At 47.4% G+C, this 25,847-nt stretch overlaps 4 protein-coding genes across 5 annotated transcripts in view; 1 reads left to right on the top strand and 3 right to left on the bottom strand.

Moving 5' to 3' along the window:
- The first annotated feature begins 70 nt into the window (after positions 1 to 70).
- On the top strand, positions 71 to 3,512 carry trmt13 (tRNA methyltransferase 13 homolog). The gene is made up of 11 exons (XM_047587390.1): positions 71 to 330; positions 804 to 853; positions 921 to 987; positions 1,070 to 1,129; positions 1,446 to 1,515; positions 1,602 to 1,702; positions 1,824 to 2,006; positions 2,410 to 2,482; positions 2,554 to 2,628; positions 2,729 to 3,116; positions 3,230 to 3,512. The coding sequence occupies exons 1-11, from the start codon at positions 220 to 222 to the stop codon at positions 3,423 to 3,425; spliced, it is 1,374 nt and encodes a 457-aa protein (XP_047443346.1). The 5' UTR covers positions 71 to 219; the 3' UTR covers positions 3,426 to 3,512.
- Positions 3,436 to 7,244, bottom strand: lrrc39 (leucine rich repeat containing 39). Of its 2 annotated transcripts, none has more exons than XM_047587391.1 (9): positions 7,155 to 7,244; positions 5,950 to 6,172; positions 5,284 to 5,392; positions 5,058 to 5,214; positions 4,844 to 4,980; positions 4,554 to 4,699; positions 4,164 to 4,316; positions 3,906 to 4,090; positions 3,436 to 3,648 (listed from the first exon to the last, which is right to left on the bottom strand). In XM_047587391.1, the coding sequence occupies exons 2-9, from the start codon at positions 6,075 to 6,077 to the stop codon at positions 3,626 to 3,628; spliced, it is 1,038 nt and encodes a 345-aa protein (XP_047443347.1). In that variant the 5' UTR covers positions 6,078 to 6,172; positions 7,155 to 7,244; the 3' UTR covers positions 3,436 to 3,625. The 2 variants fall into 2 exon arrangements, with proteins under 2 accessions (XP_047443347.1, XP_047443348.1); XM_047587392.1 differs by having other exon boundaries at positions 7,181 to 7,234.
- An 80-nt stretch (positions 7,245 to 7,324) lies between these two features.
- Positions 7,325 to 14,567, bottom strand: dbt (dihydrolipoamide branched chain transacylase E2). Its single transcript, XM_047587389.1, has 11 exons — positions 14,457 to 14,567; positions 13,371 to 13,497; positions 12,364 to 12,439; positions 11,968 to 12,149; positions 11,512 to 11,639; positions 10,946 to 11,171; positions 10,698 to 10,864; positions 10,540 to 10,617; positions 10,266 to 10,457; positions 8,966 to 9,037; positions 7,325 to 8,706 (listed from the first exon to the last, which is right to left on the bottom strand). The coding sequence occupies exons 1-11, from the start codon at positions 14,499 to 14,501 to the stop codon at positions 8,539 to 8,541; spliced, it is 1,461 nt and encodes a 486-aa protein (XP_047443345.1). The 5' UTR covers positions 14,502 to 14,567; the 3' UTR covers positions 7,325 to 8,538.
- A 2,213-nt stretch (positions 14,568 to 16,780) lies between these two features.
- The window catches only part of LOC125009879 (nardilysin-like), a 21,875-nt gene continuing 12,808 nt past the window's right edge, over positions 16,781 to 25,847 (bottom strand). The window contains exons 10-31 of the mRNA XM_047588120.1: positions 25,471 to 25,544; positions 25,255 to 25,324; positions 25,104 to 25,181; positions 24,741 to 24,861; positions 24,579 to 24,637; positions 24,014 to 24,068; positions 23,312 to 23,416; positions 22,928 to 23,051; positions 22,674 to 22,760; positions 22,462 to 22,581; positions 21,602 to 21,653; positions 21,362 to 21,512; positions 21,038 to 21,165; positions 20,787 to 20,949; positions 20,223 to 20,254; positions 19,998 to 20,136; positions 19,430 to 19,477; positions 19,249 to 19,301; positions 18,322 to 18,405; positions 17,511 to 17,718; positions 17,293 to 17,379; positions 16,781 to 17,220 (exon numbers count right to left, since the gene is read on the bottom strand). Of these exons, the coding sequence (XP_047444076.1) occupies positions 17,026 to 17,220; positions 17,293 to 17,379; positions 17,511 to 17,718; positions 18,322 to 18,405; positions 19,249 to 19,301; positions 19,430 to 19,477; positions 19,998 to 20,136; positions 20,223 to 20,254; positions 20,787 to 20,949; positions 21,038 to 21,165; positions 21,362 to 21,512; positions 21,602 to 21,653; positions 22,462 to 22,581; positions 22,674 to 22,760; positions 22,928 to 23,051; positions 23,312 to 23,416; positions 24,014 to 24,068; positions 24,579 to 24,637; positions 24,741 to 24,861; positions 25,104 to 25,181; positions 25,255 to 25,324; positions 25,471 to 25,544 (2,233 nt within the window). The 3' untranslated portion in view covers positions 16,781 to 17,025. The remainder of the gene's footprint in view (positions 17,221 to 17,292; positions 17,380 to 17,510; positions 17,719 to 18,321; positions 18,406 to 19,248; positions 19,302 to 19,429; positions 19,478 to 19,997; positions 20,137 to 20,222; positions 20,255 to 20,786; positions 20,950 to 21,037; positions 21,166 to 21,361; positions 21,513 to 21,601; positions 21,654 to 22,461; positions 22,582 to 22,673; positions 22,761 to 22,927; positions 23,052 to 23,311; positions 23,417 to 24,013; positions 24,069 to 24,578; positions 24,638 to 24,740; positions 24,862 to 25,103; positions 25,182 to 25,254; positions 25,325 to 25,470; positions 25,545 to 25,847) is intronic.

Below are 25,847 nucleotides of genomic sequence, written 5' to 3'. Positions count from 1 at the left end.
ACTGGACATATTTGTGAATTAAAATAATAATTTAATAAACTAATAATAAAATGAATATAATAATAATAATAACACTAACAATAAAAATAATAAACTGCATATACTGATATAAGGTCTTCAATGAAAACCCATTGACGGCTGATTTTCTTTTTTTATCGTCACGTGACCTCAGTATTTCCCACAGTTCCGCGGGCTCCTGAACGCAGCACAGTTTACAACATGGCGGCCCCCATGGAAGGGAGGTGTAGCTTCTTCGTGGCAAAAAAGAAGCGTTTCTGTAAGATGATTGTGGGAAAAGGGAAACTCTACTGTGGAGAACACGCGAACATGGTGAGTTCACGGACACAGCACTCTGATTAATCAGCTGATCTCTTATGTCCTGTGTGTTTTATTGCTCTCAGGGCATATTATTAAGATTTTTCAATATTTTCACTTGTGTGTGAAAACAAAAATACACATGAAAATAAATGGTCCCTTCCGTCTAAAAACTCTTCCTCCAGAATTGATTGTTGGCTTTTGTTCATTTTAAACTTCGTCCTTGACTCTTGAGTCTCAGTTTGTGAGTCAGTGTAAATTAGAGATGATTGACTTCAATATTTAGTGTCCACTCCTCATTAAACACACTCACTGTCCACTTTTCTTTTCTTTGGTTTGCTCGTTTTTACACCACAGTGAAAAAGTGAAGAGAGAACATTACAACAACAACAATAATAATAACAACTGAACTGAACTAAACCAAACTAGATAAAGAGCCTTTCAGAAAAGAGCTGAACTTGTCATCCCTGTGTTATCTGTGTGTCCAGGAGGAGGGGGGGTGCAGCGGGAGGATCGTCTGTCCTCTGGATCCCAACCAGTGAGTAACCTCCATCCTTCAGGTCCCTGATCAGCTGTGAAACATCTGAGTCTGAGTCTCATTTCAGCACCGTCACCAAAGACAAACTGGAGAAACACCTGAAGAGATGCAACTCCAGACAGAGAGACTCACCGGTGAGAGGACACCTGTCCATCAATCAGCTCCTCCAATTAACCAATTAACCAATTAACTAATTCATTCATTGATTCTCTGCAGGTTTATTACGTGGAAAACAGAAACGGTGGATCAGCTGATGAAGACGAGAAACTACAACAGGTAAAAATGATGATAATGATGATGACGGTGACGATGGTGATGGTGATGATGATGTTGATGATGTTGATGATGATGATGATGATGGTGATGATGATGATGATGATGGTGATGTTGATGGTGACGATGATGATGGTGATGATGGTGATGGTGATGATGATGATGATGATGATGGTGACGATGATGATGATGATGACGGTGGTGATGATGATGATGATGGTGATGATGGTGATGATGATGATGATGGTGATGATGATGATGATCATAATGATGATGGTGATGATGGTGACGATGATGATGATGATGATGATGATGACAGGTGAGCTTGTCTGAGCGCAGCAGGACAGAGTTGGAGTCGTTGGTCGTCAAACTGAAGACGGCCGTCAAAGGTGAGCTACATCACATGACCGCGGCACCTGACCGCCTCATGAACTCGTCTCTTTCAGCATTCTCAGATGTGTCGTTTGTGTCTCAGGTCTTGAGTTGGACGTGGACGTTCTGTCTCATCCTGTCCTACAGGACGAACTCAACAACCCGAAAAACGGAGACTCCGCCCTCAAACACCTGAAGCAGCAGGTAGAGAGCTGGATTTAAATCTGAGTCGGTTCTGAGATGTTGAACAAAAACACAAAAATATGTCCAGAAATAAAATCTGGACCGGATGAATGCGGATATCTGACCGGTCAGGTGTGTTCAGTCCTCCATCTTAGGTCACCTGGAGCAGCTGGGGCTTCTGGGAGGTGGTCGATGCTTTGTGGAGTTCGGAGCGGGTCGAGGGAAACTGTCCCACTGGATCCACGAAGCTCTGAAAACCAGCGAGGGACCAGAAAACAAAGACCTGACGATGCTGCTGGTGGAGCGCTGCAGCACCCGCTTCAAGGTAACAACCTCCTGGACCCGCCTCCTCCAGAGTCCTCTGATGTAGCTCCTGAGTCATTCTGTAGCGTTGAATTCATCAGTGTTTGGAGAATATCTCTCCTCCTCTTCTTTCCACCATGTTCTCCTCTCTAAGCCTCTTAAAGTTCTCCTCCCTGCTCTCAGCACATCTCACTGCAGAACCTTCTTTAGGAACCTTTCATCTCTACCTCCATCTAGGAAAAACTCTGAGAAAACATCAGGGTAATAATTCATTTTCTTAGAGTTTGGCCTCTAGGAGCAACTCTTTGCTCTAAGAGTCTTTAGGGACACAAGCCCTGGATGGTCCTGGATGGTCCTGGATGATCCTGGATGATCCTGGATGATCAAGGTCAAAGGTCTGATTGAGGAGGTCTGTTCTGTTCCAGGTGGACGGGAAGCATCAGGATGCTGGGGTTCAGTTTGAGAGGCTGCAGGTGGACATCCAACATCTGGACCTAAGTAAGACCCAAACATGTGGTCTGGTGTGATCTGGGTTCAGTGTGTGGATCTGATTCTGTGGTCGGTTTCAGGTAAGGTCCCTGTGCTCCAGAAGAAGAAGCTCCCGCTGGTTGGAGTCGGTAAACATCTGTGTGGAGCAGCGACAGGTGAGAACAGAACTTCTGGACTGGACTCGGATTCCTCCTCCCAGACCCCTGACTAACCTCTGGCTCCTGGTCCTGGTTCTGGGCCTGGTTCTGTCCTCAGACATGGCTCTGCGCTGTTTACTGGAATCACCCAGACACGGAGAGGAGAATGAACCACCCCAGAAACGCCTCAAACCTCCAGAATCATCGAAGGCAACAGATGATCCAGAACCACCAGAATCTCATCCTGGCCCTGGTCCTGGTCCTGGTCCAGGTCCGGTGCTGGGCATCGTGGTGGCGCTGTGCTGCCATCACCGCTGTGAGTGGCGTCACTATGTAGGACAGCGGTTCTTCCAGCAGAGAGGACTCGGAGCTGCAGAGTTCTCAGCTTTCTGCCGGATGTCCAGCTGGGCCACATGTGGTCTCAGACCGGCCAATCAGGACCAGACCAATCACAGAAGGGATGAGGGAGGCCACGAGCCGGCGGAGGAGACGGATGCTGTCAATGGGTGAGTACCAAAACCCAATCAGACCATCGGGAGGTAGAGCAGACGAGTTAATCCAACAGAAATATGGAGATAATGTGGAGATAAATGATAATGTGGAGATGATCCGTGTCCAGGTTTCTGACGGTGTCGGAGCGTGAGGTCGTGGGTCGTCTCTGCAAACTCTTGATCAACAGCGGCAGACGAGATTTTCTGGAGACGAAAGGATTCAACAGCAAATTGATTCAATACGTAGACGAGGACGTGACTCTGGAGAACGTGTTACTCACCTCCATACCCTCCTCTTGCTCCTCCTGCTCCTCCTCAGATTAATGACTCAGACTTTTTGTTCTTATAAAAGTTTTATTGTTTTATTGTCTAAAATCAAACTAAAAGTTTATTAAAGTTTGTACAAAGTCAGTTTCAGTTTCTTTTTCTGCAGCTTTCAGTCTCTGAGAACTGATCCTGACCCTGTTCTAGTCCAGGAAGATAATGGACCAGATCCGGAGTGGTGGAGGAACTGATCCTGTTCCTCATCGGGACTCGTCATCGGTCTCTGAAACATCAGCGTCAAGAAAATCAGAGTCAGTGAAGAAGAATGATTCCAGTTCTTAATGTTCACGTTACACAAGAATCATCAAACTGGTTCAGACTTCCTGGTTACAGAGTCCAGGTTACTGTTGGGGTCGTGGTTAAGGTTCTGGTCCAGGTTATGGTTCTAGTCCAGGGTTAGATCCAGTGGTTATGGTCCTGGTCTCTGACCCAGAAGCCCCCAGTGTTAGAGTTAATGTCCAGACGTGGGTCGGTACTAACGGTTGACGCAGTGCATGTTGAGGACGGCGTAAGCCCTCTTCCTGGACTCCTGGATGTACAACTGCATGAACTCCCGTCCAAACATCTCCCGGTCGTCCTCGTCCTCGTCCTCGTCCTCGTCGTCCTTTGTCTTCGCCGGCAGAACCACATCCAGAGTCAGAGGGTTGTCCCGAAAATTCACAAACCTACTCAGAGGAAAGAGGCGAGAATGAAACCAACAGAATGAAACAGGACATGTCTGTCTCTAGACGGACGGACCTGAGGTTGGACATGTCCTCCATCAGGGAGGGGATGTCTCTGAGCTTGTTCTTGCTGAGGACCAGCGTGTCCAGACTGGACATCCTGCTGATGTTGTCTGGAAGTCTCTCCAGTTCGTTCCTCTGCAACCACAGAGTGTGAAGCTTCTCCATCCTGAGGACACGGTAGGACATGGGACAGGACAGGACAGGACATGTCTTTAATGGAGACATGATTTAAACGTGGAGACGTCTCCAGCGTCTCCATGGTGACGTTAAACTAAACATCATCGAGGACCTAATTAGTTCAGCTGTAACATTTGAACAATCTGAATCTGAATGAATGTGAATGTGTCGCTGTTGATTGGCTGATGGCAGAAGGGGGCGGGGTCAGGTGGTCTACTCCACCTACCTGTGTATGTCCTCAGGCAGCTGCTGGATGCGGTTTCCTCCCATGTCGAGCCACTCGATGGAGGGCAAGGCCACCACGCAGTCTGGGAGGACGCTGAAGTCGTTCATGGACAGATCCAGGTGCTGCAGCCTCACCAGGTTCCTCAGCTAAAGACCAGGGGACACCAGATCAGAACTGAACCTGGTTTACTGGTGTGAACCGGGTCAGGAACCTGGTCCACACCTGGTTTAGGAACTGTCATTGGTCCAGTTCTCTGGTTCGTACCTGGTTCAGTGGGGTTTGGTTCGTACCTGGTCTGGAAGCTGGTTCAGGTCCCGGTTCATTGCCAGCTCCAGTCTCTCCAGACTTTCACAGCAGCTCAGCTCCTCGGGAACAAACTGGATTCTGTTGTAGCTCAGCACCAGTTCCCGAAGTCGGGTCAGCTTCCCTGAGACCACAACCAGTTCATAAGAACACACTGAGCTGAAACCAGTTCCACAAACCTGGACCCGTGCTCCTACTCACCGATTTGTCTCGGGATCTCAGTGACACCATTACGGGACAGATCAAGGACCAGAAGGTTCTGGAAGCTGGAGATAAAATGTGGGATCTTCTGCAGTCCGGTTCGGTGGATCTGCCACTCCTGGACCTGACTAAGCTGAACCAGGCAGCCCGGCAAAGACTGGAGAAAGAGGTGAGAGTATCAGACCTGGATCAGGGTCGACCATCGGCCCACCTTGCTTCACGGTACCTTCCACTCCTCCTGCTCGATCCGGAGGACCAACCGTCCCTCCTCAGTCTGCAGCTTCTGCTTCAGTCGAGCCAGAACGGCCCGGTCCTCCCAGACCCCGACACTGAGCCTGGAACAGAACTCACTTTAACCCTCAATAGGACTTGTTGGGATCTGAATACCCCAAAATGTTAATGTGGGACACAAGGAGGTGGTTTTAATGTTCCCGAGTTAAATCCAGATGAATGAATGTCTCATATCTGGTTCTGGTCTCATATCTGGTTCCTGGTCTCATATCTGGTTCCTGGTCCTTAAACTAATGTAAACATGTATTTGTCACATTAGAACATCAGAGCTGATTCAGACACTTGTCAACATCATCACATTAGAAACATGAGGACACTTGTTCTTCTTCATGGTTCCTAATAAACCAGATCAGAGGGGGGACCTTGTAGACCACATTAGACCCTGATTAGACCTGAGGATGTTTCCTGGATCTTCTCTGATTGGCTCAATGAAAACCACATGACAATAAACCTCACTGAGAGGAACCAGGAACCACGTTACCACATATGGTTCCTGGTCCCTATAGAGGGTTAAAGACCTCATCAGTGGTTTCTAACCTGAGATTGGACCTGAACTTTGGATCAATAAGAAGTGTCTTCAGGTGAGTGGGTGGAGTCTGACCTGCCTGTAGCTCCACCCCTGATTGTTCTTCTCTGCTCCTCCTCATGCTCCTCCTTCCTCCTCCTGATCCTGGTCTCCCACAGAGCTTTGATGGAGCTCACTGAGCCGAGCGCCAACACACCCACCATGACCACCAGGAACCAGCAGGAACCACCAGGAACCAGCAGGTCACAGGGTGTAGGGGGACAGCTGGGACATCTGACCTCTGACCTGCAGCCTTGTCCTGAGACATTAATGATGAGAACTGATTATTAATGAGAACACATCATCAGGACTGAAGTTCATCCAGGTCAAGGTTTAAAGTCAAACTCAAGATCAAGTGTGAGTGTGTTTATGTGTGTTTGTGTGTGTGGGCACACTAAGCAGCACATTCATTGGTCCTCTCCATGGGACATTTGAGGACAAAGACACCAAGAGGGACCAGTGGAAACACATAAAGTATCATCACACTCTGCAGGAAGGAGTTTTCTTTCCAGCTTCAAACAGCACATGAACCAAGCCAAGCATACGTTAGCCGGGGATTCTGTTAGCACTTGGGCTAACGCGGCTAACAGCTGGAGACAAACCAAGACAAACCAAGACAAAGACAAGCTGCCAATGCTGCTGCTAATATGTGTCCACTCCTGTAACTACTGTTCACTGGGAGACACTGTTCTCAATAAGAAGCGTCAGCTCTGCTCTGGTTGGACAATGTCCACAAGTTAGTTTGTCTCCGTAGCAACAGGGACACATTCATGTGGACACATGGTGGACAAAGAAAGACACTAAACGTTGTTGAAACTTGTTTAGTTGGTTTCTTGCTGTTAAAGGGAGTTTTTGTAAAGTTCTTGAGAAAGTTTGTTTTTATATCAATGGAGATTAAACATGAAGATTTAATCTGTTTAATCTGATTAAACATGATAATTGTTTGACAGCTCAAGATGTAACAGTAAAAATTATATAAATATATGAATAGTAAATAAATATAAATAATAATATTAGGCTAACGAATTAAAACATGTGACGTGTACTTTGGTCCCGCCCACTAACATGGAAGGGGCGGAGCTTCACATACTGGCGTCCTCTAGTTGTAGAAACCATGACTCAGTCACAGACGATAGAAACACACATGAACACTGAGCTTAAATCACTAAACTGGTTTGTTAATCAACACTGAGTCTTATTAGTCTTATTGTTCTATATATATTAAAATGAAAAATATTCACATTAGTGTCGCTGTGTTCCTCGTCACCTTGTGTTCCTCCAGACCTACATGCTTCCTCTCCTCCGCTGGAATCTGACCTCACAGCTGATGGATAAATTTAACCTCCAGGTCACATGACTTCAGGAAGCTACAAATAAACCTGCTCAGCTGATCAAACTCCGACACATAGAATCTTCTCTTCAGCTTTATTCAGTTCATGTTTCACACGTTCCCAAAATACAAACCCCACAGTTTTTTACAGTTTTTACATTTATTCTGTCACTAAAACACAAAGCAGGAAAAACAACAAACACACGTGACCCAAACAGGAATATCCATGACACCATGTGACCTTTACCCAGCAGCCACCGGGACAACCAGGAAGTCCAGAGACCTGGACCGAGGCCACACCGAGGACACCTGGAGATGTAGAGATGAGATTTTAATGAGCAGAACCAGCTCCAGGTCCTGAACGTGTTCTGATCCGAGTCTGTAGATCATGTTTGGTCCCAGAAGAACAAAGTAAAACCTGGTCAGTCTGATCGGAACCATGGACTGGATCGGTCCATGCATATGACTCTGGACCAGAACCAGTGGATCCCTTCCAGGTTGTGGAGCAGCTTCAGGGTCTGATCCGGTCATGAGTCAACGGACCAGACAGGACCAAGGGCACGGTTCTGATGTGACGACAGAGCGACCCAGGTAGAGCGACCCAGACCAGAGAACAGATGAAGGGGATCTGGGTCTGGTTCCGGTCGGGTGGAGTGGGACCTCTGAACATAAATGTGACCAATGTGAGGGATGATGAACTCATTAACGTCCTCGAGACCTGATCAATATTAAAGTGACTGATTAGTGTTCAACAGGGTGAGGCTGGTCCATCAGAGTCTAAACTACCAAAACCAATTAGCACCAATTAACACCAAATAGTATCAACTACCATTAAGGTCAATTAAAGCCAATCATCACCAATTAATACCAGTTAGCACTAACTAATACAAATGACCTCTAACTGGCGGCAATTAGTATTAATTCATAAAATAAATATCAATTAATACCGATTAACACCTGACCAATACTGACCAGTACCAATTACCACTACTCCATAGTAATTACTACTAAGTGGTACTAATTAGTACTAAGTGGTACTAATGAACTGATGAACATTAGTGACTGTAGTTGTCTAGTGGAGCTGGTTCTGTGGTGGATCGGTTCTGGACCTCCATCGTCCACCAAAAAAAAAAAGTGAAACTAAACCAAGTTGAGTGAGTGGTCGTCATAGTAACGAGATAAACTTGGCTCAAAGGCAACGAGGAAGTAACAGGAAGTGGATAAGAAGGCCTCCGTCAGGAAGGGGGCGGAGCTCGGGCGGCGCGGCGTCCTCCCGGGGCTGATGGGAAGGCTCCTTACTTGAGGTCCAGCAGCATGGAGGCCGGGTTCTCCAGGTACTCCCTCCACAGGTTGGAGAAGCGACACATGGTGGCGCCGTCGATGATGCGGTGATCCGCCGACCAGCTCACGTTCATAATGTGGGCCCGGACCACCTGACCCTCCTCATCGAACCGCGGCAACACCTGGAACCACGGAGTCAGCACCACAACGTTCAGATTCACTCAGTTTAAATCAGTTCAATGAGAAAATAACACAAATAACACAAGCTCCAAGACCTGGACCTGGTCAGAACCGGTTCTACTGGGACAGGAGGGAGAGGAGGAGGATTAATGGACATAGACTATAAACACCCACCGGAGGACATAGAGATAGGTGGGAACAATCAGGACCAGAACCAGAACCAGAACCAGGTCTGGGACTCGTGAGTCTCTGAGGACTCACCTGGATTTTGCCCAGAGCTCCGATGGCGACTTCAGGAGGAAGGATGACGGGTTTTGCGTACGTCCCTCCGATCTGGAGAAGAGTTAGGGAGACAGTCGGTTGTGTTCTTACGTTATAAAGATTGTGTTGTGTCAGTGTCTATAATACGGTGGCTGACACGGGCCAAACGGACGGCAACGACCAAATACGTCTCAATTCGAGAAAACAGCTTCAAGTACAGAAACGATGCAAAATCACAAACTCAAACACAACTTTAAACAAAGTACAAAACAAAAACGTGCTACAAAAAAAACAAAGACAGATGCGTCATCGTGAAACGCTGCAAACAGAGAAACGATGCAAACCAAGAAACGATCTGCAAACGAAAACGCTGCATTACCGGTCACTACAAACGTAAGTCCTCCAAACCTGCAGGGGGCGCTCATAGTGTACCTGCTCAGTGGAGACACACGGGGCGGAGCTACAGAGTAAAACAGAGCCGTATTAATCATAGGTATTAATGTCTATGGTTGCGACACGCTGTGATGTCGCCGCTTGTGCTGTCCCGTGGTTCATGGAGCAAACAAAGCGCGCGCTGTCATGGCAACCATTGTTTTTATGGGACAGACTGAGCTGTTGCAAAGTAAATATCAAAATAAAATACACACGTTTTTGCACTGCTGTATGTATGTTAGTGTTTGTTATGCTTTTGAGCTGTGGGGTTTATAATCGAAAGTACTGCACTGATAATAAACCTTTGGAGGAAAAATTTCATGTTAGCTTGGCTATGCTACTTACATGAGTGATGCTAACTTTACAAGGTTGGTTGTTCTGTATTTGCACTTAGATAAACAAGTTACCTACAGCTGTGACACGGGTGGAGACAGAGACAGAACAGTTGGCTGAACTATTGTACATGAAAATACGGCGTGAACGGTGATGTGACTTTTATTTGATTCTATTTATATATTGTGTTTATATCACTGCTGCACATTTGCTTGTAGATTATTGCTGTTATTGAGATGAGTATTAATACTCTTCACTACCTCTTGATGTACACACACAGTGGAGATACTTCATAACTTCTGTCATTAACAGACATAACATCTACTTTGATGTGTTTTATATCAGTCTCTCATCATTTTATCTTATTTAACAGGCTAATTTATGAGCAAATCCACCCGTGTGTCTCTCCATTGAGCCGTTACACTAGTAGCGCCCCCTTCAGGTTTGTAGTGACCGGTAATGCAGCGTTTTTCGTTTGCAGATCGTTTGTGGGTTTGCATCGTTTCTCTAGTTGTGTAGTGGTTGTGTGTCTGACCGAGCCGATGTTGGACAGGGTGAACGTCCCCCCGCTGAGCTCGTTGGTTCCCAGTTGACCTGAAGCTCCCAGTGCCTGGAGACGGTTCAGCTCCACGGCAACGTCCAGGACACTGAGCATCTGGACGTTCTTCACGACGGGGACCAGGAGACCCTGAGACGTATCCATGGCAACGCCGATGTTGTGAGACGCCTGCGACACAGGACAGGAAAGGTCAATGCTGACTCCTCCATGAAGACCATATCATTATATATATGTCCACCCCCCCTCCCACCTTGTACGTGATGTTCTGACATCCTTCGTCCAATGAGGCGTTCAGGATGGGGAAGTGGAGCAGACCCAGGGAGGCGGCCTGAGTCAATGAGAGCGCAGCGTTAGTGTCAGTCTGCAGCGTTCAGCCAATCAGAGGCAGCGGTGGGGGCGGGGCCTCACCTTGATGAAGAAGGGCAGGAAGCTGAGTTTGACCCCACGACCCTCGACCTTTGACCTCAGCTCCGTCCTCAGGGACACCAGACGACTCAGGTCCACCTCGTCACAGTAACCGAAGTGAGGGATCTTCAAGGCGGCCGTCATCGTCCTCACCATCGCCTTATGGAAACCTGGAGGGGACAGACACCTGTGAATATGAGGCCAACCAGTCCCCTTCGTGTCCCCTTCGTGTCCCCTTCGTGTCCTCTGACCTTTGAGGGGCTCCGTCACGTCCTTGCCAGTGAAGACAGGTTTGGGTGGAGCGGGTGCCGGTTTTAGGGGTGCCGGGGTGCCCACGGGCCTGGCAGCAGCAGCAGGAGGAGGGGGAGGGGGGGCCGGGGGCAAGATGGCCCCCGTCTGCTTAGCCAGGAAGTTCAAGATGTCCTCCTTCAGGATGCGTCCATCTTTACCTGTCCCCACCACCTCACTGAGCTTAATCTGAGACACACGGACCAGATTGTGACTGTTAGCTTAGCACTGACATGTAGCATGTAGTCTTGGTGACTGTTAGCTTAGCATTGATATGCAACATGTAGCCTCGATGGCTGTTAGCTTAGCATTGATATGTAACATGTAGCCTCAATGGCTGGTAGCTTAGCATTGCTGTGTAACATGTAGCCTTGGTGGCTGGTCTCCTGGGGAGTTCCATGTGTAAATCTCCATCTAAATGCTAAAGGCTAAATGCTACCAGGCTGGTTTCTACTCTCTTCAGTTCATCACTAATTAATCAAACATAGGAGAGACCAGGGTCCACATAGACCAGGACCAGGGGACTCACGTTGTTCTCGATGGCGAGGCGTCTGACGGAGGGCGTGGCCTGAGTCTTGTGACCTTTGATCTCCTGGTGGGTGTGCTCCTCCCGGGCCATGGCGGGGGTCTCCACCACATCCTCCTCCTGGATTACATCTGAACACAACACATACAGGACTCAGAGAGGCCCCTTTTCCACCACAAAGAACCTGGTTCCACCTCTCTAGGTCTCTACCAGGTCTCTACCAACCTACATTACGACCCAGGGGACTGGATTCAGATCAAACCCACAGAGCCAGACCCGGGTCCTCCTCAGTCCACTGCTGCTGGTTTTCAGCCTCCAGAATGTGACCTGCTGGTTGGACTTAATGAGATGTTCACAGCTTTCACTGGTCCTGGTCTGGGACCCTGTCCAGGGTCTTTGGAACCAGTTTGGAACCAGACTGGTGGAAAAGGGATCACAGAGAGAGGACGGAGGTCTTACCTGAGCTGGACTCTGTCTCGATGTCCACCAGTGGTTTTCCAACCAGGGCGGTGGCGTCCACATCGTAGTAGAGTCTCCGGATGACGCCGTCGTAGCGACTGGTGATGGTGACAGACGCCTTGTCGCTCTGGACCTCACAGATGCTGTCAAACTGGGACACCCGGTCCCCCTCCTTCACGTACCTGAGGACCAGAGGCTGCTGAGTCCGGGACACTTTCATGTACATGGGTCAGGGTTTAGCGACAACCTTTGATCTGAGGACGGACTTCAGGGTGTGGTGGGTCAGGATCTGGTGTTTCTATTTAAACCTCCTTAAACCTCCTCCAGTCACTGAGACCTGAAGACGCACCTCAGATCAAAGTCTCCGTGGACCCCTCAGTGATGTAGACCACGTACCACTCTTTGACCGTCACCTCCATGATGCCCTCCCCAATGTCTGACAGCTTGAACTGGACGATGGGTCCTGGCCTCGCTGAGGGAACACAAACACATGACAGATCCTGTTTTAAGACTGTAGATCCTGGACCAGAGCATTAGCTCCAACATTTAAGTTATTTAGTTGTTTCTAACATGTTAAAAGTCTTGGCTCCTCCTCCCTCTTCACATTCTACTAGATCCCTGAAAACATCACCTACAACAGGTTGGACCAAACCACTTGACCAGACCACTGAAGTGAACCACTGGACTGAACCACTGGATCAGACCACTGGATCACACCACTGGATCGAACCACTGGACCGAACCACTGGATCAAACCACTGGAATGAACCACTTGCCTGAACCAGTGGATCAAACCACTGGCCTGAACCACTGGACTGAACCAGTGGAATGAACCACTGGAATGAACCAGTGGAATGAACCAGTGGAATGAACCACTGGCCTGAACCACTGGATCAAACCATTGGATCGAACCACTGGATCGAACCATTGGAATGAACCACTGGACATGATCACTGGATCAAATCACTGGCCTGAACCACTGGATTAAACCACTGAAATGAACCACTTGACTGAACCAGTGGAATGAACCAGTGGAATGAACCACTGGCCTGAACCACTGGATCAAATCACTGGATCAAACCACTGGACCGAACCACTGGATCTGAACCAGTGGACTGGACTAAAGCCTCTGATCAGAGGAACCCCTCTGAGGCTAAAAACTAAAACCTCTGCTGGAAGCTGCTCTGGAGTCACTGACTGTGTATAGCTACAGTGTGAAGTGGTGGCTAATGTAGTTGTTAGTTAGTAGTAATAGTTGTGTTGTTGTTTTTTGTTGAATAAGCTTCAAGATATAATCTGGTCCAGATTGTGTTTATTATTTGAGCTGCACACTGTCCCTCCTTAAATGAAGTGACGACAATGAACCAGTGAACAAAGTGTTTTTATTTCATGGCTGGACTCACCCACAGAGACGTGCAGCGCTCTGCTGCCCAACATCTGGAGGCTCCGGTCACATCTGGAGACGAGAGGCTGCATCGATCTGACCAGAGCCTGAGGCCGGAAACACCGGCGCCGGTACTGATGACTCAGCTGGAGGCAGATTAGACCAGATCAGAGACCAGACCAGACCAGACCAGACCAGACCAGACCAGAACGGACCGGACCGGACCGGACCAGTCCAGACCAGAACGGACCGGACCGGACCGGACCAGTCCAGACCAGATCAGATCAGATCAGAGACCAGAACAGAACAGAACGGAACAGATCAGAACAGACTGGACTGGACCGGACCGGACCAGTCCAGACCAGACTGGACCGGACCGGACCAGTCCAGCCCGTACCGGACCAGGGATCAGTTCCAAACTACCAGGACACATGTCCTCCTGCTCTGTGAATAATCCATTATTTCTTCTGTTTTCTGTCTTGATTTATTTTATTTTATTTAAAGTCTAACTTGTTTTCTTGGTCTTCTGTGACCTTAATCTCGTGGGAATCATCCATATCTTTAATTAATAAAGTAAAAATGAAATAAATGATCTGAACCCTGGTAACACAGATGTCTGAGGTAAACGTGGTCCAGAGAGAACCGGACTCTCCAGGATGTAGTTTGATCCTGGTCTGTTTTTCTGCCTCTTGTCTCTTGTCTCATCCTGAGGATGTTGAATAAATCATAGCGTGGACAGATGTTAGGGAGCAAGTCAGAGGAAGCTCCTAATTTAGAGGAAATAATGTTTGGCATTGAGTCCCAAACCGAAATTGTTGGTGATGAACTGTTTTAGCCACTTTATTTTAAATGTATTATTCAGAGTGTAAGAGTCTAAATATAAAGTTATATCACATGAGTTCAAGAGAAGAGTTTGTTTTCATTTCATTCAGTCAGTATTAGCATTATCATTAGCATCAGCCGGCCAAGGTAACGCGCTGTCCGGGCACGCGCAGATGTGATACTCCGTTAGCCTTAGCTTAGCATTAGCAGATAGCTTTGACAGAATGACAAACGGAGACGAAGCGAGTGGAAGAAAGTGAGACTCTATAGTTTATTTTCTCACCAGGAGCCGGAACAAACCGAAGGAGCCTCTGGTCACCGCCGCCATCTTTGATCATCCACCCCTCCCCTCAGCCAATCAGAGGGCAGTGGCCGCTATCCTCCCCTCTCCTTAGCCAATCAGAGAGCACATGCCTTTCCTCAGCCAATCGTAGAGCGGTCTTCTTCTTCTTCTCTGTCACAGGGAGCTGTGAGGGAACAGCGACGTCACTAGGCCCCCCCGCGGCCGCCAGGAGAACTGCAGCAGCTGGAATAAATTCCGCTTCAATTTGTTTTTTAGTTTTTACTAACTACTACTGTGTAAATATCAACTTTACACCTGAACTTTATATTAATATTAACTAAAAGATAAGATAAGATAAGATAAGATAAGATAAGATAAGATAAGATAAGATAAGATAAGATAAGATAAGCTGAGGACACTGAGGTCCTTCAGGGTGGACAGGACACTACGCAGGACCTTTTATGATACTTTTTTGCTGGTGGAGTCGCAGAGAGACTGGAAACACACTGGACAAAGCGATAAAGACACTGAGCTCCGTCCTGGGACGTACTCTGGACAAAGGAAGACATTGTATAATCTGAGAGACTGAGACAGTCAGGACTATAGGCGTCCCCTCCAGATCCATCCATCCATCCATCCATCCATCCATCCATCCATCCATCTATCTATCTATCTATCTATCTATCTATCTATCTATCTATCTATCTATCTATCTATCTATCTATCTATCTATCTATCTATCTATCTATCTATCTATCTATAACATATTTACTTTTTCATGTAGTTCTATTCTATTCTATTCTATTCTATTCTATTCTATTCTATTCTATTCTATTCTATTCTATTCTTTCTCTTGTCCTCAGCCTAATTTCCCCACAGGGATAAATTAAGTCCCATCTTCTCTGTACAGACATTTAAAGGCACCACATATGTTCTATCTAGTGTTAATAATATTGATACAACTACAATGTTCTCAAACTTTATTCAGTACATTTTCATATTTGTTCATTTATTTAATTCTAAAACACTGAGATCAGCTGAAGGCAAAAGATGAAATAAAAGATCCACGTCCAGATGAGGAAGATCCAGGACCAGGTCCAGGTCCAGGTCCAGGTCCAGGTCCAGATGAGGCAGTTAAAGGACCAGAGTTGAGCATGTGCTGACATCTGGTGGTTGAGTTACAGATTACACCATGAAAATTAACGGTCCCCTTTAATTCTTTAACCCTCTAGAGTCACATGACCAGTTTAAGACGACGTAGCATCAAGACGCTAGTCACTGAGTCTCTGTTTCTACTTCAGTAGAAACTTCAGCCTATTGATCAGTTTTTAACTAGTGTTTCTAGACCAAGTAAAACTAGACTGGTTCTAAATAACTGAGTCTTTTTCCTGAATATTGTCGTCATGTTTGGTTCATGGAGGAAAACGCTAACAAGAGGAGAGAGCTAGCAGGAGGAGAGAGCTAGCAGGAGGAGGGAGCTAGCAGGAGGAGGGAGCTAGCAGAAGGAGAGAGCTAGCAGGAGGAGGGAGCTAGCAAGAGGAGAGAGCTAGCAAGAGGAGAGAGCTAGCAGGAGGAGAGAGCTAGTAAGAGGAGAGAGCTAGCAGGAGGAGAGAGCTAGCAGGAGGAGAGAGCTAGCAGGAGGAGCTAGCCAGCTACACACATAGAACATGATAGAAAGAAACACAACATGACAGCCCCTTTCCTATTGGTGGAGACATGCATCCATCAGCCAATCAGGACATGATGTGTCAGTGGTTGCTAAGCAACAGTGAGGCTATATTCAGTCTATGGAGACAGGAGACAGTTTAGAGACATTTAGACATTATTACTGATTGGACACCTGATAGTTGTGGACATGGTCCTAAATAGTTTTAATGGAAATAGTTGTAAATAAGTAAATGTGTTGATCAGCTTTAGAAATGTCCAGGTTAGATTTACATTCTAAGTTCTAGAAATGGTTGGTTCAACATGTTTGTGGTTTTCTAACTTGTTCCTCCTGGATCTGATGGTTCTAGTCTGGTTTTAGCTCCAACGTGTTCACACAGTTTGTAAAGTTGAGCTGAAAGAATGAAACCAAACCAGGGACCAGGAGTCAGACTCTGGGACACTAGACTCTGGACCCACTAGACTCTAAGACCACTAGACTCTGGACCCACTAGACTCTGGACCCACTAGACTCTGGGACACTAGACTCTGGACCCACTAGACTCTGGACCCACTAGACTCTGGACCCACTAGACTCTGGGACACTAGACTCTGGACCCACTAGACTCTGGAGTCCAGAGGTTAAGGGTGAAATTAAAGCAACAAAACATGAACGTGACTAATTAACATACACGTGTTTATTTCTGACAGAGCCCTGAGTCTAAACGCTGCATTCAATGCCCCTGGGATTTATCATTATTCCACAGCTGGCTACATCTAAATCCATCAGGGGTTTTCCCGGCAGGACCTGAACGCAGCATTATTACAACCACTCACACAGAATAAGAAGAGAAGAAGAAAAGGATGAAGAGAAGGATGACGACGGAGTGGTTGCCGTGGTTACCATCCCTGTGGTGGGTGGGGCCTAGTGGAGGACTTTGTGGTAGGGGTGGAGGGGGAGGGTGGAGGTGAACGCTTTGATGTCAGAGATGATCGTGACGTCCTGGAGTGACGAGGCCGGCAGGAAACTCAGACTCACCTCCCCATAGGAGGAGGAGGAGGGGGCGGGGCTCTGGTCTGAGGGGGCAGGGTCACCCTCCTCCACCCCAAACCCAACAACCTATCAGGAAACAGAATCATTGGGGGCGTGGCTCTCACAGTAAGTGGTCTGGTTTTGGTGGTCTAAACTCACGTGGACGCTGAGCTTCCTGGACCTGGTTCTGAGGTCCAGGAACCACTGGACCAGATCCTCCTGACAGAACAGCTTCAAGGCCTCCACCTGCAGGAAACAGAGGCAGGTTACACACCACCCGGACCAGGACCGGGACCGGGACCGGGATCAGGACCAGGACTCAGACTAATACTAAGACCAGGGCCAGGATTAAGATGAGGACCAGGACCAGGACTGACCTCCTTGCTGAGCCGGTTGAAGACGTACTGCTGGGTGAGGACCTCAAACCAGTTCCGGTCCACCTCCTCTCCCAGATGAGAGTCCTCACACTCCTTCAGCTTAATGAGCGAAGTCACCTGGTTCCTGAACGCATCGTCACTCAGAGCCACCAGACAGTCCCCGAAGACCCCCAAGAACTCCTCGATCTTCTCCTCCACAAACTCAGAGCTGGACCAGGAAGGGGGACCAACAAGAAGAAATAATAAAATAAAATATAGAGAACAGAGGGTATGTGATGTCGCAGCCAGTGACGTCTCCATGGTTACGGCCACAGAGCGGCAGGAAGTGAGATTAGCAGCATTAATAGCATCTAAAATTAATTTAAAAAAGGTGAAGAGCTGTTGTGTGATTGACTGAACCAACAAATCTGAAAAGTAGTCAGAGATATATTTACAGATATATTTACACTTATCTGCCAGAGAACAGAGAAGTAAATGTTTCACTGCATTAGAAGAAACAACTGGAGTCCAGACACAGAAAACTGGTGTTGTGGTTCATTTAGTGTCAGCTAATATTAATTTATGCTGTATTTTTAGATGAAGTCGTACCTTAAGTTACTTCTTAGTTCCGTTCTGGAGGACTGTCTCCAGGCTGAGGCTGACCCACTTTTCCAAATCCACTCTAGTTTGTTAGATTTAACAACTTAATTTGATCTGATAATCCACATCTTCCTGGTCTCTCTGATACATTTCACCATGTTTTTGCCACTCAAGGGGCGTGGCCTCAGGATTACGTCAATGCATACCCTCTATATAGAGAAACTTTTCTCACCTGAACTTGGTGGCCTGCGTTTCCACGGTGACGGAGAACCCCAGAACCCCCGAAGTGTTCCTGCAGGTCGGGTAAACCTGGTACCTGGAGGTCAGAGGTCAAAACTAATGACATGAAACCTCAAGATGATGGTCGTTGTTGGTTTGTTCTTTTCTAATTTGTGTTGATTTTTAAACTATTTTGTACTTTGTAGTGAGGGTTAATTGGTTATCTGAAGGTTCGAACTGGACCACGACCCCAGACCACGGCCCAGGACATGGCCCTGCCTGACGGCTTGGACCGTGGTCCCAGACCATGGCCCCAGAACATGGCCCCAGAACACGGCCCTGGACACAGTCCTGGACCACGGCCCGGGACCATGGACATGGACATGGACCATGGACATGGACATGGACATGGCCCTGGACACAGTCCTGGACCACGGCCCGGGACCATGGACATGGCCCTGGACATGGCCCTGGGTGGAACTGGTTCTGGTCCAGTAAGTAGTGTAATGGAAGTTAAGCTTCTTTGTCTCCTCTCCTTCCCCAACATCCACTGTTTCTGTCTATTGAACCTATCAGGGCGTCTACCACAGGAAATCAACAGGCATCGACCTTACTTCACATGTAAACTCGACTACAGCAGTGGTGACTGTGCCAGCTCCTGTTCAAGTGTAAGATCCTGATTGCATATTTAACAGAGGAGACTACATTGGTTCCTGTGTAGCAGTAAAATCCTTTGAAGACCCCTGGAGGTGTCACCTGAGAACTGGCATCCACCCCATAAAGCTGGATGCCAGAAGCTCAGGGTCTTTCTTCACAATCACTGCTCATGTGTGGACTAACCTTTCTTTAAAGAAATAAAACCATTGTCGGCCGGCGGAAGTCTCTATTTATTTATTCACCAGCAGCAGAGAGGAACATTTCCACCACAGTAGGAACTCACCCCAGGGTCTCCTTGGTCCTGAGGAAGTCGAAGCAGGGTTCCTCCATGTGCATCTACCAACACAAACACAGCACTATTCTGACTGGTCACATCTGAACAATATAAATATAATAAATCAATATGATAATGGATCAATAAATATAATGAATTACTGGGACTTGTCTAAACTGGATGAACTCACCACCATCAGCTCCATCAGAGCGTGCTCCCTGACCTGCTTCAGCCCCGACTGGAAAACACAGTAACACTTTATAATATACTTTAATTAAGCAATATTATCCGAGAGGGTGTGTTTTAACGTCATTTGAACACGACGGTGATGCGGTCAGGACCGGGGCGCTGTATAATCGCAACTTATATTGCGATTATACAACAATTACCAACAAAATAAAGCATATAATTAATCGAAACTGAGATCACCAAATGTAACGAAATTAACAACAAACTGATCCATTTTGTAGCGTATTTTTCAGCCGTTTCCTGCTCCAGTTCTGACAGTTACAGAGTTGCCATGGAGATGGATACAGTGTTGCCACAGACTTGGCAGAGCAATATTTTTAGTGATGAGTCAGCTGTGCTGTAGTGCTGATTTGAGCATGTCCTAAATGTCTTATTGACCAATCATATTGCTTGGTCGGACCTACTTGTTGTATCATACAAAATAACACACAATAACACTACTGAGTCTCATTAGGTCTCATTAGGTCTGAGTCTGACCTGGTCTGGGTCTCACCTGGTCTGGGTCTCACCTGGTAGTAGACGGTGACCTCAGAGTTGGCGTCTCCTTTGTTCAGGGACCTGACTTTACAGAGATGGTGTTTCTGGGGCAGCTCCACCACCCTGAACAGTACGGGGGCCTCTACAGGCAGAGGCTGGAACTGCAGCGTCCTGAACACAGACACACACCTGGTCCTGGTCCTGGTCTAAAGGGGTTTCCCTCAGACCTGATGGTGACTGAAAGACTAAATACTCACTCAGTGAAATACTGCAGAAACTCCCTGGACTCCTGGTGGAGGAAACACCATCAGTCAGAGGAGGAGGACACAGGAGGAGGAGACAGGATTTAGAAATGCAGTGATGTAGTGATGTAGTGATGTGGCGATGCAGTGATGCAGTGATGCAATGATCCGGTGATCCAGTGATGCAGTGATCTGGTGATGTAGTGATGCAGTGATCCACTGATGCAACCATCCAGTGATGCGGCGTGAAGTGATGCTGGGATCGAGTGATGCGGTGATGCAGTGATCTGGTTATGTGATGATCCATTGGTGCAGTGGCACAGTGATCCAGTGATGTAGTGATCTGGTGATATAGTGATGTAATGATGCAGTGATGTAGTGATGCAGGGATGTAGTGACGCAGTGATGTAATGATGCAGTGATGTAGTGATGTGGTGATCCAGTGATGCAGTGATGTAGTGATGCAGTGATGCAGTTATCTGGTGATGTGGTGATCCAGTAGTGCAGTGACCCGGTTGTGCAGTGATGTAGTGATGGAGTCATGCAGTGATGCAGTGATGCAGTGAGTGAGGCGGTTACCGTGCTGGTGAAGTTGCCCTGGACCAGCCCCTCCACATACAGCTCTGACTTCAGTCCAGTGATGAAGCTCATGAGCTGGTCTACGTTCAGTCCTCTGCTGATCACCTGGTACTTCTGGACCAGGGACCAGCGGCAGGGCTCCAGGACCAGCAGACGGACATCTCTGCAGAGACAGAGGATACAACAAGAGGACGTGAGTACAGGCAGAGACCCCGTCCTCGTCCTCAGGGTCCTGGTCCTGGTCCACGTACCTGCCCAGCCGGTCCGGCCTGATCAGGATGTTGAAGTAGGTTTTCTTGAGCTGCTCTGAGAACATGGTGAAGACGCCCGGCTCTGCTTCGAAGTCTGACAACTGGTCCACGATCAACTTCAGCAGCAGCTGCAAGAGAGTCCACATGTAGCACCCTCAGACTCACCTGGTCTCAGTCCCAGCTGGTCTAAGTCTCACCTCCTATAACCCCCTCGGGGGATTTCATATTGTCAGTTATAAAATGATGGTCTTAGGTTCATCACCTGTACATTACACCTGGAGGCTACACCTGAGTCCCACCTCCTACAACCCCCCGTCTCCTCACCGGTAACTTGTGGTTGAAGCCCTTCAGCCGGACCACCATGCCATGCTCTCCAGCCACCAGCTTGTACCCCAGCTGAGCCACATCGGCTTCATATGCCGGCTCGGCCAGGTTATGAGCCAGGATGTTCACAAAGAGGTCGAAGAGGACCAGACTGAGGAAGAGGAGAGACACTCTTCACCATCAGTACAACCTGAGGCTCTGATTGGTTCATGGATCTTATGTAAACGGGTGTCGTCTTACTTCTCAGGACTCTTCTGGATCATCGGGGAGATCAGGTTGAAGCGGATGTAGCCTGAAACAAACCTCTGTTTAACATTTGATCAACGGAAAGACCACATTGGTTTTCTTGTGTCGTTACATAACAAACACGATCGTTATACCTGGACGTTACACCTGTACTTACACCTGGATGTTACACCTGGACGTTACACCTGTGCTTACACCTGGATGTTACACCTGGACGTTACACCTGGACTTACACCTGGATGTTACACCTGGATGTTACACCTGGACGTTACACCTGGCCTTACACCTGGACGTTACACCTGGACTTATACCTGGACGTTACACCTGGACGTTACACCTGGACTTACACCTGGATGTTACACCTTGACGTTACACCTGGACTTATACCTGGACTTACACCTGGATGTTACACCTGGACGTTACACCTGGACTTACACCTGGATGTTACACCTGGAGTTACACCTGGATGTTACATCAGGACTTACACCTGGATGTTACACCTGGAGTTAAACCTGGACGTTACACCTGTACTTACACCTGGACTTACACCTTGATGTTACACCTGGACGTTATACCTGGACGTTACACCTGGACTTACACCTGGACGTTACACCTGGACTTATACCTGGATGTTACACCTGGACTTACACCTGGATGTTACACCTGGACTTACACCTGGACGTTATATCGTGGACTTATACCTGGACTTATACCTGGACTTACACCTGGACGTTATATCTGGACTTACACCTGGACGTTATATCTGGACTACACCTGGACTTATACCTGGACGTTACACCTGGACGTTACACCTGGACGTTACCCCTCGTTGGGTTGGGTGCTGCCAGACTCACCTTTGGGGATCTTGAACTTGTTGTCCTTCTTGTACCACAGCCCTCCTCGCTCGTCGTTAACGATCCTGACAGGAAACTCAGAGTCTGGACTGTCCGACGGTTTCAGGGAGAAGTCTGTCGCTGCAGAACGAGAAGAAACATCAACATTATTTACCTGGATTTACATAGGACCTGATCCTGGACCTGGTCCAGCTCTGTCTGTCCACACCAACCAATAAACTGGTTCTCAGCAGGGAGGCGGAGGTCAGGGTTCAAGTCGAAGTCTCCCTTCCAACGCTCAGTCCACTCCTCTGGGATATCTGATGAACAAAACAAACACACCTGGTTTTAAACCGAGACCAGGACCCATCTACTCAACAAAGATCTACTGGAGGCTGACGTCACGTCTCAGGGTCAAAACACTGGCGTTAGCTGGGAGGCTAGGAAGAGCTAGCCTCTCCTGAATCAGCTGATCAGCTGGACGTACCTTCGCTGCTGTAGCTGGTCCCGAACCATTTCTCTCTGAGCCCACAGAGCCCTTCGTTCTCTGGAGACATCAGCAGCAGGTTAGCTTTGTCTGGGGTCAGCAGGGCCAGAGGAGCACCGATCACCTGAACACAACACAACACTGGTCACCTGAACACAACACAACACAACACAACACCGATCACCTGAACACAACACAACACTGGTCACCTGAACACAACACAGCACAACACAGCACTGGTCACCTGAACACAACACAGCACAGCACCGATCACCTGAACACAACACAGCACTGGTCACCTGAACGTGGCTGAATCGTCGTTAGATGTGATATAAATGTATAAAGCTGGATTGAATGTGAAAACGTTTTTAAAGTGAACTCTACCTGAGGCTCGTACTCAAACATGAGCTGGTCTCCAGTCAGGACGTCCTGTTTAGGGAACAGCTGCATGTTCTCACAGATGTTCTCCACAAACTCGATTGGATCCATCTGTCAGGAACATGACAACAGGATGTTAAAGAGACTGTTAACAAGTATAATAATTAATGAATGGTCAGGTTCAACCAGGTTCGAACCATTAAACCTTTAATCAGATTAATCTCAGGTTGATGTGGATTAATTCAGATTAATCAAATTAATCAGATTAAATCTCCTTCATGTTTAATCTATATTGATTCATTTCATTGTTGATGATCAAACAAACTCCAGGAAAAAGAGAATATATCTGCAGTGAACGTGTTGATTCAACACAACTCAGCAACGTTTTGTGTCTTTCTTTGTCCACCATGTGTCCACATGAATGTGTCCCTGTTGCTACGGAGACAAACTAACTTGTGGACATTGTCCAACCAGAGGAGAGCTGACGCTTCTTATTGAGAACAGTCTCTCACAGTGAACAGTGGCTGCAGGAGTGGACACATATTAGCAGCAGCATTGGCAGCTTGTCTTTGTCTTGGTTTGTCTTGGTTTGTCTCCAGCTGTTAGCCGCGTTAGCAGAATCCCCGACTAACGTATGCTTGGCTTGGTTCATGTGCTGTTTGAAGCTGGAAAGAAAACTCCTTCCTCCTCTGACACATGGAGTCATACCTGCTCCTGATAGTGGAACTCATTGGCTTCAATCTTCTGAATTTCCTCATAGATCCTGAAAGAAGAGGAACAAGAACAGGCTGAAGACTTTTATACTAAATAATGTTTTAAGATTATTAACCGCAGATTATTAACTGCATTTGCCAGCAGGTTCACACTGGTCAGATCCAGAAAAACTTTATTTGTCCCCAAGAGGTAATAAGGGCCAACAGAGAAATTATCCACAACATAAAAAGTAACAGAACAAACCAACTGGAACAAATATACAGAATATATGAAATAGATGAAAACCACAAACCTGGTGATGAATAGTGCAACAATGGAACATTATAAACATGCTAATGCTAATCCTGAAGCTAATGCTGATGCTAATCCTGATGTTTATCCTGATGCTAATGCTGATGCTAATCCTGATGCTGATCCTAATGCTGATGCTAATCCTGATGCTAATGCTGATGCTTATCCTGATGCTGATGCTAATCCTGATGCTAATCCTAATCGTGATGCTAATGCTAATCCTGATGCTAATGCTGATGCTAATGCTGATGCTAATGCTGATGCTAACCTCTGTTGAGGACCCAGGGTCTGCAGCATCTTCAGGTACTGGAACACAAAGTGAACTACCTGCACACAAACAGTCACAACATCAGAGGTGGCCAACGCGTCTCCACCAATCAGAGCTCCCCAGACCTGTTGCCACGGTTACAGGTGATGAACTCCAGGGTACCTGGTAGAAGTTCTGGTAGCCCTGGTCAGTGAGGGTGATGGAGATGGAGAAGATGGAGTAGGTGGAGTTCTGGTCGAAGCCCGTTTCACTGTTTCCACCAAAAAGAGCCAGAGCCCAACACCTGGAGGACAAGACAAGACCATGACCTCCCTTCTCCTCCTCTCTCCTCCTCCCCTCTCCTCCCCTCCCCTCTCCTCTCCTCTCCTCTCCTCCCCTCCCCTCTCCTCCCTCCTCTCCTCCCCTCCCCTCTCCTCCCCTCTCCTCCCCACACCTCCTCTCTCCTCCTCTCTCCTCCTCTCCCCTCTCCTCCCCTCCCCTCTCCTCCATCACTCTCATCTCATCCATCGTGTTTTAATGACTCACTTCTTCCTGAGTAGAGACAAGATGCTGCCGGCTCCTTCATGTCCGATCAACCAGGAAATATAATGAAGAGGTTTCACTCTGAAACGAGATCAGAACCAGACTCACCTGGAGATCAGAACCAGACTCACCTGGAGGTCAGAACCAGACTCACCTGTAGTGTTTTGCTTGTGGAGGAACGGCCCAGCTGATGTTCAGAGCGTGAACTTTTCTCACAGGAACGACTGAAACACATGAAGAGATTCAAAGATGAACTGAATTATTCCTTAATGTTCTAATCACATAAATGAACCTGACCTGGAATATAAACTGTTATTATGAATAATAATGATGACAATATTAAACTATTAATGATTGTATTGGTGGTGACCTCGGTAGAGTTTATTGAAGGCTGGTGTGTCAAACGGCTGCTGGAGGTGAGAGAAATCTGGTCGAGGTTCATCACTGAAAACAATACAACATGTTCACTTAGTGTTGTTCTTCACTGTGTGTATGTGTACATGTGTTTATGTGTGTTGTGTGTGTGTATATAAGTGCTGTCGTTTAATCAGATTAATCTCAGGTTGATGTGGATTAATTCAGATTAACCAGATTAAATCTCCTTCATGTTTAATCTCTGTTGATGCGTTTCAGTGTTGATGATCAAACAGGAACAAGAGAATAAATCTGCACTGAACGTCTTTCTTTGTCCACCATGTGTCCACATGAATGTGTCCCTGTTGCTACGGAGACAAACTAACTTGTGGA

Source organism: Mugil cephalus, chromosome 6, assembly GCF_022458985.1.
Source record: "Mugil cephalus isolate CIBA_MC_2020 chromosome 6, CIBA_Mcephalus_1.1, whole genome shotgun sequence".
NCBI lineage: Eukaryota > Metazoa > Chordata > Actinopteri > Mugiliformes > Mugilidae > Mugil > Mugil cephalus.
Note: the sequence above shows the minus strand (reverse complement) of the source record. Positions and strands in the feature narration are given on the sequence as shown.

What these genes read in the sequence shown, in the direction of transcription:
- trmt13 (XM_047587390.1), top strand. Translation starts at nt 220, where the DNA reads ATGGCGGCCCCCATGGAAGGGAGGTGTAGCTTCTTCGTGGCAAAAAAG. An exon ending in GTGGAGAACACGCGAACATG is followed by an intron (nt 331 to 803) that starts GTGAGTTCACGG and finishes CTGTGTGTCCAG; the next exon opens with GAGGAGGGGGGGTGCAGCGG. An exon ending in TGTCCTCTGGATCCCAACCA is followed by an intron (nt 854 to 920) that starts GTGAGTAACCTC and finishes GTCTCATTTCAG; the next exon opens with CACCGTCACCAAAGACAAAC.
- lrrc39 (XM_047587391.1), bottom strand. Translation starts at nt 6,077, where the DNA reads ATGGTGGGTGTGTTGGCGCTCGGCTCAGTGAGCTCCATCAAAGCTCTG. An exon ending in TGAACCAGCTTCCAGACCAG is followed by an intron (nt 4,700 to 4,843) that starts GTACGAACCAAA and finishes CCTGGTCTTTAG; the next exon opens with CTGAGGAACCTGGTGAGGCT. An exon ending in GAGGACATGTCCAACCTCAG is followed by an intron (nt 4,091 to 4,163) that starts GTCCGTCCGTCT and finishes TCCTCTGAGTAG; the next exon opens with GTTTGTGAATTTTCGGGACA.
- dbt (XM_047587389.1), bottom strand. Translation starts at nt 14,501, where the DNA reads ATGGCGGCGGTGACCAGAGGCTCCTTCGGTTTGTTCCGGCTCCTG. An exon ending in CGTGACGGAGCCCCTCAAAG is followed by an intron (nt 10,865 to 10,945) that starts GTCAGAGGACAC and finishes TGTCCCCTCCAG; the next exon opens with GTTTCCATAAGGCGATGGTG. An exon ending in GAGCTCTGGGCAAAATCCAG is followed by an intron (nt 8,707 to 8,965) that starts GTGAGTCCTCAG and finishes CCGTGGTTCCAG; the next exon opens with GTGTTGCCGCGGTTCGATGA.